At 51.7% G+C, this 14,790-nt stretch overlaps 2 protein-coding genes across 2 annotated transcripts; both read right to left on the bottom strand.

The window, feature by feature from the left end:
- Positions 1-1,025: 1,025 nt before the first annotated feature.
- N7469_003746 (uncharacterized protein) lies at positions 1,026-2,247 on the bottom strand (the record flags this gene model as incomplete). The annotated part of the gene is made up of 2 exons (XM_056642666.1): positions 1,026-1,809; positions 1,865-2,247. 2 exons carry the CDS (start codon positions 2,245-2,247, stop codon positions 1,026-1,028), a joined length of 1,167 nt encoding a protein of 388 aa, XP_056502078.1.
- A 537-nt stretch (positions 2,248-2,784) lies between these two features.
- N7469_003745 (uncharacterized protein) lies at positions 2,785-14,602 on the bottom strand (the record flags this gene model as incomplete). Its single annotated transcript, XM_056642665.1, has 4 exons — positions 2,785-4,335; positions 4,432-7,123; positions 7,304-7,559; positions 7,612-14,602. The coding sequence occupies 4 exons, from the start codon at positions 14,600-14,602 to the stop codon at positions 2,785-2,787; spliced, it is 11,490 nt and encodes a 3,829-aa protein (XP_056502077.1).
- Between the last annotated feature and the right edge of the window lie 188 nt (positions 14,603-14,790).

Raw genomic sequence — 14,790 nt, 5'->3', positions numbered from 1 at the left:
ATCTGTGCGATCGGGGAAGAGCACCCGGCATGTTTTCTAGAACGGGAGATCAGCGGTCGAGTAGACAGGGACTCGAATCAGAGCTGAAGTTGAAGCTCTCCGCTGCGGATGACGCGTGTGGCGAAAGCAGGTTGAAGATGGGGGGAATACAAAGAAAAAGCAGATAAGAGTGCGTCAGTGCGGGTGAACTGTAACCAGGGGAATAGAAGTGAATATGGTAAATAATCACAAGACCAGCTTTTATGCTAATCAAAGACGGACAGAAAGAGAAGAAGAAGAAGTTGAAAAAAAAGAAAATTTGAAGTTGCAAGTCGCCTAAAACGGACGATGAGGTCATCTAGCAAATGCAGAGTATAAAATGATACATTTGTATTTATATAGTAGAAATCAAAGATAAATCAGAGGAAAAGGGTAAGATGAGAACGAATTAAGTAGGTAAATAATAAATACTACTCCAATTAAAGATGACACAGTGAGCAGAAGGCCAAAAACGACCGCACTTGAGGCCGTTTTGCGCGTCTCGCTCACCCTGACTCACCTCCTGGAGGAGTTTGACGGGGTCATCTACTATGATATGAAGGATTTGAAGGAGAGAGAGAGAGAACCATCTAGAACACGAAGAGTTCGAGTTTGGAGAGAGAAAGAAGAAAGAGAGAAAGCTACAGTAATCTACATGTTGGGGAATATACATAGTGTCACGTGGTCCTGTCAACTCGTCGGAATTCGGTGGGTACGCTATCCAATGGAATCATCAAGAACCCTGTGTTGCTAACTTCCCCCAATTCTGGCAATTTTTATAGGAATAACTAGTTATAGTTATATATTCATGTGAAGTGGGTTGTGGGGCTGATCAGCTCGCTTGAGTGATCAGCTCGCATGTGAGTTACGTACGTTATAAGAAAGAAAAATTCCATTTTGAGTAGAGTAGAACTCATTATCCAGGTTCGAAAATAAGGAAAAGCAAGACAAAACAAAGCAAAGGGGGGGAATGGCAAACCACAATCCAAGCCTGTTCAATGAGACGGTCAACGCCCGGGACTACCGAACGGCTTTCTGTCGGGGCTTCGCGGTGGCTGATTTTCTCTGCCAGATGGAGCGCCGGAGTGCATTGGTAGTGTGCTTGTTAGTGTGCTTGTTTGAGTCGGTGGTCGGGACAGGAGATTATGAGACGTAACGTGTCCAATAAATGTGTAGGATGGGTCATCGGCCGGCAGCATGGTCCAGATCTCTATAGGAACAGTGAAAAGAAGGAGACTAGAGCCTCGAAAAGCTCCTTCGACGGTGACCTTGGTGGATAAAACGTTAGCGGGAATATTGCGAGCAAGCCATTCTTTCCATTGGGTGAAATCTAGGGGAATCTCTTCTCGGACTTTGATGCTAAGTAGCACCCTGTAAGACTCTTGGTCGACGCTTCTTGTGACCGGCCTTGAGCGACTACGACCGATAGTCACGCTTGGCGAATTCAGTTTAGGGATATGTATTGGTGCAGCCCCAATCTGATTCTGCTGTGCGTAGCGGAAAATTCGGGCATAGATACCAGCCAGCGTCTCGGCCTGGCCGTTTAACTGACGGAGCTCGTCGATGAGAATTCGGGTGAAGGAGAAATGGACATTCGACACTGCTGTCTGATCCCAGGTAGAGGCTGCCATAAACTCTGCTCCGTCGTACGCGCTCAAGGCCCCTGATCCTGCGGAGCAACAATCAAAAAGATAACAAACTTCGCCGGCGTATTGTTCGAGGTAGCCACGAACTTCCCACCAGTTGATTTTGGGACCTTGCAGGTTACCGGTATTCTGTTCGTATTTGCCGCTATTATTTGTTAGCTGGGATACATTGGTAGAATTCAACATGGGGTATAACTCACGCCAAATCCCAGCGACTGGCCACTATTCCGGCAAACCCCGCATGCCCTGAGTAAACAAAAATTCGGAGCGTATCTTCTCCAGAACTTCGTCGTGACCAGGAAACAAGACGTTCTAGAAGTTTGAACTGGGACTCGATAAGCGGAATCATGAAACTCTCGGTCTCAAATCCATAAACAGACTTGAAGACGGCCAGGAGTTCTCTCTCGAGGGGCTGGACCCCTATATCATCATTCTCCCAGTGAAAGGCGATTACAGCTGTCTTTCGATAAGGTTTGAATTTTGTCGCATGGTTTATGGCCGTTTGCAAGTCGGTGGAAAATTGATCAAGGCGCTTCCTGGCCTGGTGCACTTGAAACGAGTCGGGTACTTTTGAGGTCCTCATGGTGAAACGTCAAGTGTAAAGGGTCGAGGGTAAGGTCAAGCCCAGGCGAGGGCGCTTACCAAAAGAGGTAGGGGGAGGACAGAGATCGCCAGGCGGTGGGGCAAAATTACGGTTCAATAAGGGCCGCTTCTGGCGGCCCGCTCACCGTGTCAACTAATGCTAGTGATAGCTAGCTAGATAGATGGATCAATAGTATAGGATGAAGATGAATATAATGATTCTATTATGGCATGCCAGAAGTACAGATCGTGAATCATCAGAACGTCAAAGATAGTAAATACATATCCAGCGGCCGTTAAAAAAAAGAAAAGAAAATGAACACGGAATAACGAAAATAACAAAGAAATAAAAAATTCACAAATTTTCAAATCGAAATGAAATCAAATCAACGCCAGGTCATCAGTGCGAGGGAATATCCGAGACCAAACACCAGGACCACCAGAGCACCAGAAACAACAGAAGAAGAACAAACAATGAGCCCTGTTCATCATTTTGATATATTGGAATCAGAACAGATCATGATAAGAGTGTGACGCCTCAGATCATATTGCTCATATCCATTGTAGATGGGGCCATTGAGGGGGCTAACGAAGGGGCCACACTATGGACCGATCGAGAGCCATCTACCGACATACGATCACCACTCAGCATTTTGGAAATTCGCTTTTCCTTGCCGGGACGCGCGACGAGGACTTGAGCTGGGCAGACGACCTCCTCATCATCACCTTCGCCGACATCGTTACCCTTCTTGACGACGAGGGGGAAGAGAACGATGCGGACGACGGCTTGCGAGGACTCGAGCTCGTCGTTAGAGGTGGTTTCGCCGCTGCGCTCGTTCATGAGCGATGCATTGAAAAATACTTGGCGGGCGAGGTCACCATTGGTGTCATATTCGGGTTGTAGGGGAGGAAGCATGATGAATTCGGCCAGTTGGGTGCGCATCTCCAGGGATAGGTTGACAGCGACCCGGAGGACCTTGCGGAGGGAATCAAGGAGTTGTCCTTCAACTTGTGAAGGGGGTGGCAGGATGCGCGAAAGAGTTCCAAAGATCTCTAGAGCCACTGCTTCAGTGTCACTCTGGCGCTGGGAGGCGAAGGCTGGTCGCCGGGACAGTAGGGTTAAGGTGGTGGCACGCCAGCGATGTACTGCGCGACGAGGACCGACCTCTCCTAATTGCTTCTCAAGGGACTTGAGTTTCTGGCGCTGTTCCCGGTCCATACCGAAGAGGTAGCGAGTGAAAATGTATTCCCATACCATGGTCATGACCACGGACATGAAGACATCACGACGACGAACACGATCAGAGAGGTAAGCGTCGGCGTCGGAGCCATCGAGAAGGGCATTTTCAAAGCGATCGGCGATCTTCTCATCATTGATGTCGCTCAAGTGGCGGCAGCGACGATGATCAGAGTGCTTGGAGAAGCGGAGCACCCATTGTTGTACGTGACCGCAAAGCTTCTGGCACGCAGCGTCGAAGTAGTCCTCGTCGCGGAAGACGAGAGCATTGTCATTGACCGAGGATGCGATCTGCTGTTGCAGTTCTTTGACTTTATCGCGGGCCTCTTCCAATTCCTCTCGCAGACGACGTAGCTCAGCGTCTTTCTGAGCGAGAGCCGATTCAATTTCCTGTCGAACGCGATCCTCCATCTGTGCCTCGAGAGCATCATGCTGTGATCGCAAGTCGTCCAATTCGCGCGTCGACGACCCCTGCACTTTGCTCAGTTCGGCAGCATGGGCGGCAGCGAGAGCAGCGTTGGATGCCGTGAGACCTTCATTCTCTTGAGTCACACGAGTCATCTCCTTCTGGAGCCAATCCACCGAGCTCTTTAGTTGTTCCACCTCGGCTTCGCGATCCCTCAGATCGGCGCTACTACTATTGAGGGCACGATCGCTCTTCCGGCGCGAAACGCTAGCATTGCGTAATTTATCTTCCGCCTCGTCGCGGGCGGCAATCAATAAACGATTCTCGGAAATCAACTGGTCCAGGCGAGTTTCCATGTCCTGGAGGTGTTGCATGCTGCGACGACGGCGGACACTCGGCGGTCGGCTGGGCGACCGTGGGGAGCTGGGCGTTTCACCCCAACCCTCCTAAACAAAGTTAGTCAGCAAACATAAACATACACAAACACAGCAATAAACAAAGAATCAATGCAAAATATAAAGGTGAAAAGTAGGAATACTCACGTAAACATCCATGTTTCGTAGGGGCCGCTTGCCCTTGTCATTGACAGGATCGTAGGAAGAGGAAGAAGAAGGGAGTTGGTCGAGATCGAGTGGAGGCGGAGGAGGCTGGCAAGATTCCCCGTGATCGTCAAAGGCTCGACTGGCCGCCCGCAAATCACTGCTGGTGCTTCGATTTGTACGGCGCAGTTTACCTTTGCTGCTGGTTGGTTTTAGGACGGGGATTCCTTGTTCCGGGGTTTTGAAGGGAGAATCAGATCTTGATCGGGATTGAGATTGTTCATGCTGGTGACTCTTTTCATTCTCGGGAGTTGGCCATTTCTCTCGTGCCATTGCATTATCAGTGAACTTGCGAACAGGAGTCACTGGTCGTGGAAGAACATGTTCGGGTTTGATCTCCAGACGGGGCGTCCCGGAGCGAGCCATGGTCGTAGAGTCTCCATCCATGGGTTCTTGCTCCGCAATGGGGTCTAGTGGAGTTCGGGGACGTGAGAGGGCATCTGAATCGCCGAATGGTCCTCCGAAGATTGATCGTGGCGGAGATGGACCACTTGTAGCGACGAGAGAATCATCGTCAAGATTCCATGTGCGAGGAGTTTGCTGATGACGCCCATGAATCACGGAGGGAGTTCGGCGTAATCCAGAGGGGGAGGGCGTAGGAGAGATCTCAGCTGTCTCCATCTGAGAAGGGAGGAGTCGTCGAGGCGTAGTTGATTCTTCTGTACGCATAGACGGGGATGAATCAAATAACATAGAGGATCGCTCCTTAGAGGCAGACTGCATGGGTGCCGGTGATGGTTCTTCGATCGACTTCTCATCGTGGATGGGAAGCTCGGGCTCTGGCTTTACCTCTGCCTTTGGTTGTAGCTCCTCAATTGGCGCTTCCGTGGAAGTGATGGGTTTTGGAGATACATCATCAACAACTGGTTCACTCTCAACATTATCTCTGGGTTCGGGGGTCGCTTGGGGTGCTTCCGAGACGGGGATCGCGAGATCGCGATTTGCTTCCATGTCCGCTACGGTCTCTTCCTCAGCACTATCTTTTAGCGACGGGGTCTTGTTCTCCAGAACCGATCGTTTGAACCCGCCTCGTTCAAGGCCAGGGAACAGATTGGCAATCTTGGAGCCACCAGGCGTTGTAGTTCGCGCTGGTGGCTCAGTCTCGGCCTCCTTTGAGATGACTTGGTCAATTGGTGGCTCAGGGAAATCAGTAGCTAGCTCGACTCTCTTGTGAGATGGTTCTTCTGCTTCGGGCTCTGGCAGACTTGCTAGCTCTGGCTTTCTCTTGTTTTTCTTGGCTTTCTTCTTATCCTTCTTGCTCAATGGAGCAGGCCAGGATTCTTCCTCTGCTGGCTCTTGGGGCTGCTCTTGAGTTGGTTCCCTAGCTTCTTGTAGCGCGGCGGGGATCGCAGACTCGTCAAATTCCTCGATGGTCTGAGGAACTGGATCAGGGACCTTGGATTGCAGCTCGGGTGATTGAGCCTCGAGTGTGTCAGGTTTGTGGCCATGGTCCCACTCAATTGTAGGGAATTCGTCATCCTCCGACTTCTTTTCTTGCGTAGTCAATGTAGAAAGATCAATCTCGCGAGAGACTTCTTCTTGGCTGGGAGGAAGCGTAGACTCCGCTTGGTCAGTTGTAATTTCAGAAGATGGCTCTACCTCCAAGGCTTGGGCAGCTTTTTTTGCCTTCCTTGCCTTCTTCTTGGAAGCCTTGCGCGAAAGTGGTGTGTCTTCTTCAACTGGCTCAAGTGGCTCAAGTGGCTCCGGCAATGTAGTTTCTTCTGTATTCACTGTCTCAAGAGCAGGCAAAGATTCATTTGCAGGCTCAATCTCCTGAGGCACGTCTTGCTCCGTTTCTAGCTCCTTTTTCGACTCAGCTTCATGTTGGCGCTCATTCGGAAGTTCCCTCTCCGGCTCCACTGCAGACTCATTTTCCAGTACAGGCACTGATCTCGGTACATCTTCCTCTTTAGACTCAGTTGTAGTAGGCTCAGTGACAGCAGGCTCTGCAATCTCCTGTGGAGTTTGAACTGGTTCTTCTTCAACAACTTCCTCCACAATTCCCTTCTTCTTGGCCTTTCGCTTCTCTTTCTTTGACAACTTCCTGGAGACAGTGGCCACTTCTGGCTCTTGAAGCTGGCTTTCTGACAATTGTCCAGTTTCCTTGACGTCTTTAGCCTTCTCAAGATCTTCAGTGAGTTTGTTGGTATCTTCGTCCTTCTCCGGCTGGTCAGGGGCTTCAAGAGAAGGTGTCTGGTCTAGAGCTTTTCGGTCTACTTGTTCGACAAAGACATCCTGGTCTTGCTCTTGAGCGGCTGGAGCATCATCTTTGACTGGGTAGCCTGAGACGCCTGTCTCGTTCTTGTCGACCTGTTCGCTATCTTCTGGGTTTGGTAGCTCAGTGGCAGCGGATGTGTCATGACCTTCAGGCTGGGCTTCAGTTGTCTCGGTGATTGGAACCTCAGGAACGGCCTCAGTCTCGCGGGTGGCTTCCTGAGAGGACTCAATGACTGGCTCTTCAGGGGCCGCTGGAGTGTTCTCTTGAACAGGTTCCGTTTGAGAAGGCTCTTCTGTTGCAGGCTCCTCGACAGGAGTATCAAGAGTCTCGACTGCTTCCCCTTGACTTGCTTCTTGGCCTTTTTCTTTTCTTTTTTTGATAGCTTGCGGGCCATTGACTCGGCAGAGGGCTCCTCGACTGGTGGTTCAGCCTGGGTTTCGCTTTCTGGGGATTGTTCTTGCTGCTCGGGCTCACCCGGAATAGCTTCAGTGGGCTCGGGCGTTGGGTCAATGAGAGGAGTTCTCTTTCTCGACTGGCTCGGTCTGCTCAGATGCAACCTCTTTCGAAGCATCGGGATTGACGTTCTCCGCGATGGACCCTTCTGGAGGCTCAATCATTTGTTCAGCAGGCATAGGGGATTCTTCCACAGCAGGCTCCGTCTCGGGCTCTTGCTGCTCTTCACCCTCAAGTGCGGCGGCGGCAGCGGCAGCGGCAGCGGCAGCGGCCTTCTTCTTCTCTTTCTTTGACATCTTTTTCGGCGGACTAGATGTCTCAGGCTGGGGCTGCGTCCCGGACTGTGGCTCGGTGTGAGACTCAGCGATGGGCTCGACGGTAGTCTCCACGGGAGCTTCTTCTAGTGGTTATTCAGGAAGTGTCATTTTAAGGGAGTTTGGGGACAGACTTACCAGCTTCTGTCTTGACATCCGTTGAGGGCGTTTCGGGGTCAAGCTGCTCATCCTTCAATTCATCCACGGCCGCTTGGTCCTCATCTGGAGCGACATCAACTTCTTTCGAGCTATCAGCAGGGGGCTCGGATGACTTGTCTTCAGATTCAATTGTGTCGACTGGTGGCTCGGGGGCTGGAGTATCCTTCACTTCGGTAGAAGCAGACGGTTCAGCTGTTTTTGTCGGGACTTCTTCGACAGGGATTTCCTCTGCGGCTGCTGCAGCGGCAACGGCAGCGGCCTTCTCCTTCTTTTTATCCTTCTTGCTCTTCTTCTTTGACAGCGGCGAAGCCACTGCTTGCGAGTTGTCTTCAACAACGGCAGGCTCTTCAACAGGTGGAATTTCTTTCGCGGAATCCACAGTGTCGCCATGTTGTGGCGCAGAAGAATCGGCGTTATCTTCTGCAGATCCCGGCTCTGCAACTGGCTCTGCAACTGGCTGTGCAACTGGCTCTGGCTCAACAATTGATTTATCCTGAGCTTCTTCAGCAGCAGGCTCGGGTTCAGGCTCCTGAACCTTCTCCTCAATCACTTCCTCCGGCTCAGGGGCAGGACTATCAACTTCGTTTGGCTCCTCCTGCTGCTTCTTCTTCTTTTTATCCTTTTTCTTCTGTTTTTTGGACAAGGCCGGTGGTTGAGTCTCCTCCACAGCCTGCTCTTGCTCGTTGGGAACACTGGCATCCAGTATGGTCTCAGTAGACACCTCAGCAGGAGCTTCCTGGTTAATTTCTTTCTCTGTAACATCCTCAGGGATGGTCTCCACCACATCCACGCGCGCCTCCTCTTTCGCAGTCTCTTCAGTAGGTTCTTCCACAACATCCTCCTTCTGCTCTACCTTCTCATCTTCCACAACTTCGTCGACGGTTTGGCTCTCGGCTTTGTTGGATACCTCGACGTCTTCGATGACAGGCGCCTCCTCCTCTTTCTGCACATCTTTCTCCGTCGACTCGCTAACCTCAATCGAACGCTCAAGCACGGGCTGGGGAGGATAATCTGAAGAAAGACTCTCTATCTGTGGCTGCTCTACCTGCGAAAACACGAATTCATCAGTCGGAGACTTCTCATTTGCCGGGGCTTCGGGCGTTTCTGTGTCGTGGGACTGATTTTCTTTACCGTCATGTTCCGCAGGCGAGGTTGCCGTCACGGGTATAGATGAATCCCGTGTGTCATCGGAAGGGACGGTCTTGTCGGAGTCCTGGGGAACGGCGTCGGTCGTCGTGTCGGCTTCGAGGTTCTTGGATTGGCGCTTTTTCTTATCCTTCTTCGCTTTACGCTTTTCCTTGGCTGACATGGCGACTTCGACTTCGGGGGCTGGCTCTGGCTCGGCGGGAGGCTCGATAGACTGAGGAGCTTCGTCCTCAACAGGTTTATCGGTCTCGGAAGTTGTCGTGTCCGGCTCCGCGGGCTGTGGTGTCTCGGCGCTATCAGTCTTTTCGTCCAATTCCTTCACCTCTTCGGCCTGAGGAGCGTCGGCAGTATCTGGGTTGGGGGCAGCAGCTTGCTCTTCCTCTTTCTGGATCTCGGCTTGAGGCTCCTCTGCAGTCTCTGGCTCTTGGATCGCCTCAACAGGAGTAGAAGGTTCTTCTTCAGTCAAGTCAACAGACTTGCCCTTCTTCTTCTCCTTTTTCTTGAGCTTGCGGCGCTCCTTGGCTGACAAACCTGACTCGACGACAGACTCTACTGTCTCCAGCTCAGGCTGGGGCTGCTCATCAGCTTGGGATGGCGTTGATGACTCAACAGGGGCTTCCAGAGCAGGCTCTGGGACCGCAGCGTCTTGTGTGTTCTGAGCAGTCTCGTTGGCAGGCGCAGTGCCCTCCAGTGGACCTTCAGGCTGATCGACCGAGGGTTCTTCTGAGACAGGTGCCTCCTTGTCTGCTGGTGCTTCAACAGTTGGAGCATCGGCGGCAGTCTCAGTAGTTTCTTGGCTGGGAAAGTCTTCGGAAGCTGGCACATCCTTAGCTTCCGTATCTACGGTAGGAGTAGAAGGCGTTTCCTCTGTGGTGCCCTCAGCCGGGACTGCAGGCTCTTCTTCAAAGGCCACAGATTTGCGGTTCTTCTTCTTATCTTTCTTCGCCTTCTTCTTCTGTGCAGCAGTCATAGGAGCTTCGGGCTCGGCCTCGGGAATTGGTTGCCCAGTGAAATCTTCATCCTTGGGGGCCTCTTCAAGAATTGGCTCTTCAGGAACGGGAGCATCTTCAGTCACTGCAGGAGGTTCCGCATTGCCGGTCGCTGGGGCTATCTCGGCATCTTGAGAAACAGCGGGCTCTTGAACGGGATATTCAGGTTCAGCAGCAACGGATACAACGTTGGGCTCAGGAGTAGCTTCAGCAGCAGGCTCGGTAGACTCCTCCTTGGTAACCTCAGGCTCAGTGATATCTTCAGAAACAGACTGGTTCTTCTTGTTCTTCTTCTTCTTTTTCTTGGACTTGGAAGAAGTAGGCTCAGCATCTTCCACTGGGGCATCATCAACAGGCTTCTCCTCCTCTGCAGTCTGCTCCTCGGCCTTAGGAGACTCTTCAGATACTGGCTCAGAAACAGCCGGTTCATCCTGGGGCTTGTCATTGAGAGACTTCTCCAAGCTATCTACTTCAGTAGGAACATCTTGGGCGGAATCAGTGGTAGAAGGTTCAATGCTTGGCTCTTCGCCGACAGTCTCGAGGACAGCCGTTTCATCTCTAGATTTCTCGACAGGAGCTTCGGCTTCGACATCTTTCTCGGTCACTTCTGGCGCAGATTCTTGCACAGGCTCTGGGGCGGGCTCCTGTGGTTGGGTTTGAGCGGCATCGACAGCTTCTTCTGTAGATCGTTCTAACTCAGCTTCCGGCTGCTCCTCAGAGGGTGCTTGAGCAGCATCGGGAGTGGTTTCTGTAGCTGGCTCTGGCTCGGCTGCTGGTTGCTCTTCAGCCACGGATTGACGCTTTTTTTTCTTGTCCTTCTTAGCCTTCTTCTTCTGAGCAGCCGTCATAGGAACTTCAGGCTCGGCTTCGGCTTCAGGTTGTTCTTGAGAAGGTTCTGCCTCTGCAACTTCAGGAAGCTGCTCGGTGGATAATTGAGCGGTGTCCTCTTCCTTGGAAACTTCAGTTCCAACATTCTTGTCTTCCTCTTGCGATTCGGTCGGAGCAGGAGGGTCTTCAGAAGAGACGGGAGCACCAATGGCTGTTTGCTCAGCTGGCGTAGACTCAACAGGTGCGGCCGAAGCATCCTCCGAGATGGGCTCCACAGCTTCAGATTGGACGTCTCTGCTACTCTCTTCGGTCTGGGGTACAACAGATTCCGATAAGACTTGAGCAGGGGCAGCAGCAGCATCGGGATTAGTCTCTGTTTCTTTGGCAATCTCGGATTCGGCCTGGACTTGGGTTTCGGGAGCAGGCACAGACTCGGTGGTCTCTGTGTTGTCAACAGCAGTATCAACATTATCTTGCTGCTTTTGCTGCTTTTTCTTTGCCTTCTTTGCCTTCTTCCTTTCGGCTGCTGTCATAGGAACCTCGGGTTCTGGGGCTGCTTCTGGTTCGACAGGCTGTTCGCCAGGGATTTCAGGTTGCTCCTGCAGGGGCTGAGACACAGTATCGGCTGGGGTTTCCAAAGGAGCCCCCTCCGCAGGGCCAGAGATTTGCTGCACGGGTTCAGTAGACTGCTCCGCCTGAGCTGAGGTATCTGGCTCTTCCGGAGCTGCCATTTTTTCCGTTGCTGCTTCGGGGGCGATTTCAATTTCTCTGGCTACATCTTCAGTTGCAGTCTCAGCAGGGACTTCAATGGTTGTGGCCTCAGTAGATTCAACGTGCTCGACGGAATCCGTCGACTCAGCAGGCTGATCAATATGAGCCGGTGCTTCATTAGATGTAGACTCAGCGGGTTCAGCAGTCTCGGTAGGTTGAGCAGGGTCGATCAGGGTATCAGCTGGCTTCTCCTCATCCGCAACAGAAGAGACACTCTGCTTAGCCTTCTTTTTCTTGTCCTTCTTAGCCTTCTTCTTCTGTGCCGCTGTCATAGGAGCCTCAGGATCGGCTTCAGGATCGGCTTCAGGATCGGCAGCCGATTCGGAGGGGATTTCACGACTTTCCTCGGTAGCTTGGGGCTCAGATGTAGGTTCAATCGGAGCAGAAGTAGATTCGACAGGCTTAGTAGATTCACTCAGAGCAGAGGCAGGCTCAACCAATTGAGGAGCAGATTCAGTGACCTCGGGGGTAGACTCAGCAATAGGCTTGACAGGCTCCGCAGACTCTGCAGGGACAGCAGCAGACTCCGTAGGCTCAGAAGAAGGTTCGACAGATTCAGGACCAGATTCAACAGGCTGAGCCTCCTGAGCAGCTGGGACTTCGTCAGGAAGACCTCGACTAATCTGCTCAGACTCAGCTTCAGCCGGAACCTCAGGAACTTCTTGCGATTTAGGTTCTTCAACAGTCTGATCCGATGCAATTGGATCAGATTCAACAGGTTTCTCCTCGGGAAGATCAGACTCAGCAACAGATTTACTCTTCTTCTTCTTCTTTTTATTCTTCTTCTTCGAAGCTGTTTCTTCAACTACCTCTTCTGTCTTCGGTTCCTGAGTCTCTTCAACTGCTGGTTCTGAAACTGTCTTTGACTCATCTTTGTTTGATTCGCTGGTCAGATGTTGTTCTTGGACAGTTTCGTGGAATTGGTCTTCATCTGATTCTGCGGGTTTGTCTGTCGATTCAGCTGGAGCGGGCATCGATTCATCTTGCTCTTGTTGAAAGTTTTCTTGGGTCTCGGTGAAGACTGGTTCGGACTCTTCGGGATGAGATTCGGAGACAGGCTGTTCGAGGGAAGATGGTCCCTCACTAGTCTTGTTGATTTCGTCGACTGGTGGCTCGATTTCTTGAGTGGGAGCTGATGTCTCGTCTCCAAGCTCTTTGTTGGCGATTTCGTCAGTTGGCTCAATGACCTCACGAGATGATTCTTGAACCTCAGAGATTTCTTCGACTGGGGCAGGAGTTTCCGAGACAGTGATGTCTTGCGGTACTTCTTTGTCTGTAGACTCGGTCTCAGCAGCGGGTGCAGGCTGGAGGGCTGTTTCAATAGCCCTTTTTTGTTCCTCTTTAGTCTGCTCGGTTGGTTGCTGAGACGGAGTATCCGCGGTGACATCTTCAGGCTGGTCTAATCCATTACTCTTTGCCTTCTTTTTCTTGTCCTTCTTAGCCTTCTTCTTCTGCGCGGCAGTCAAAGGGACTTCGGGTTCAGGCTGAGGCTCGACAGGGACTTCCTGGGGTGCAGACTCAACAGGCTCTGTGGGTGTCGTCTCGATATCTTGAGCGGCTTCGTCGACAGAGATTACGCCAGCAGACTTGCTGACGGGGGGCACAGACTCGGTGTCAGCTTCGGGATCCTTTGAGACCTCAACCCAGTCATTCTCTGGCTCTGGGGCAGTGGGGGCAGAGGGCTGCTCAATGGCAGCGGGGATTTCTTCGCCTGGAGCAGGAGTGGCTTCGGGCTCGATAGAGCGGGCTTCACCTTCAATAGTCTCTGGAGCAGGTAATTGGTCATCGGCAGCGGAAGCAGGAGCAGGATCAGAAGGTAAGTCATTGCTTCCATTAGATTCGTCCTTCTTGCCCTTCTTCTTCTTCTTTTTCTTCTTAGAAGATGATGTGATCACCGGCTCTTCAGCAACAGGCTCCTGCTCATCTGCAGGTTTATCCTGAATAGACTCAGTGGGCTGCTCAGGAACCTCGGGAACGCTCTTGGCACCCTCCTCTTCAACAGTCTGGGCATGACCAAGAGCCCGTGAACCTTCTTCCTCGACAGGCGCACTTGATTCAGCGACTTCTTGCTCAGTAATACCATGGGCCTGAGACTCGGAAAGATCTTTCACATCAGAATCCTTCTGCTCCTCAATATCCTTTGCAGCAGCAATGACAGCGGCATCGACGACCCCGGCAAATCCAGCACCGGTGGCAGTAGCTGCAGCTGCAGCAGCAGTATCAGATTCACCCGCAATATCCCGGGTAGATTCTTCCGACTTCTCTTGACCAGGCACGGCGACATCAACGTCAAGATTTACATCATGTCCTTCGTTGGCAGTAATACCCTTAGCACCAACAACCGACCCCTCAGCAGAAGGTAAGGCCTCAATCGTAGGCGAAGGAATCTCAGGATATGAATTCGGATCTTGGAGGAGTTCCGATGGAGAGTGGAATTCGTATTTAGGCTTCTCCTTTTCTTTCTCATTGTTCTTGCCTGAACCAAATGTCTCCGCTGTAGGCGTAGCCTGCTGAGATCCTAAAAGGTCAAGGTCTCGCTGGCCTTGACCCTCGAACCCTTGGCCTTGACCTTGATCAGTGGAAATAGTTAGACCGGTAGGTCTACGATTCTCCATGATAGCATGGCTAAGATCGACATTTTCCCAGCTTCGAACACCATCTTCTTCATTTAGCGCGCGGAGATCTTCGACGGAGGGAGTTCGAGATGAAGTTTTGCTTGATGGTAGAGATGGAAGTGGTTCTGCTTCCTCTGGTTCAGCCTTGCTTGAACCATGACGCTCGACTAGCCAGAGGGGACGGATCTCACGAGAATTTCGGAATTCGAGGGAATTAAGTCTTCGGTGACGGGATTGAGTTGGTGATCCTGGTGAGACAGGCGGAGGGGATTCGGTGACCGATACAGGTACGGCACGTTGTACACCCGGTGATGCAGGTGGACGACGGAAATGAAGTGGAACTGCTGTTGGAGATTCGGTAATTGATCGTGCTACCGAGGCACTTCGACCACGAGAGATATCATCCTCTCGATTCGTTTCTGGTGATGATGGTCTACTTTGTGACTTGGGCGCGAGATCGTGGGCTTTTTCTGTCGCGGGAGGAGATATAGAGCGACTTCGAGGGCGTTGGTTCATGAGTTTATCACCCAGGGCTAGTCCAGCAGCTGTTAGGGCTGCACCCTCTGCTGAAGATACAAGCCCCGAAGCACCACTTTCACCGCGCTCAGCGCCTTCTGGCATTTCGGGGCGATCCCCTAAAAAAAGAGTCGTCGCGGGCGTCATTTAAATCCGAAGGATTTCCGTCCTGCACATGGAAAAATACCAAAGAAAATGCTTAGCATGAAATTCTCTTCTTTTTGTTGGTTTTGGGGAATTGTGGTTTTCTTTATGCATTGGATAGATCGGGTGTTGATCATCCACAAAAGGGG

Source organism: Penicillium citrinum, assembly GCF_028827155.1.
Source record: "Penicillium citrinum strain IBT 23319 chromosome Unknown utg000003l:1.0-4596430.0:1.0-4598250.0, whole genome shotgun sequence".
In the NCBI taxonomy this organism is placed as follows: Eukaryota; Fungi; Ascomycota; class Eurotiomycetes; order Eurotiales; family Aspergillaceae; genus Penicillium; species Penicillium citrinum.
Note: the sequence above shows the minus strand (reverse complement) of the source record. Positions and strands in the feature narration are given on the sequence as shown.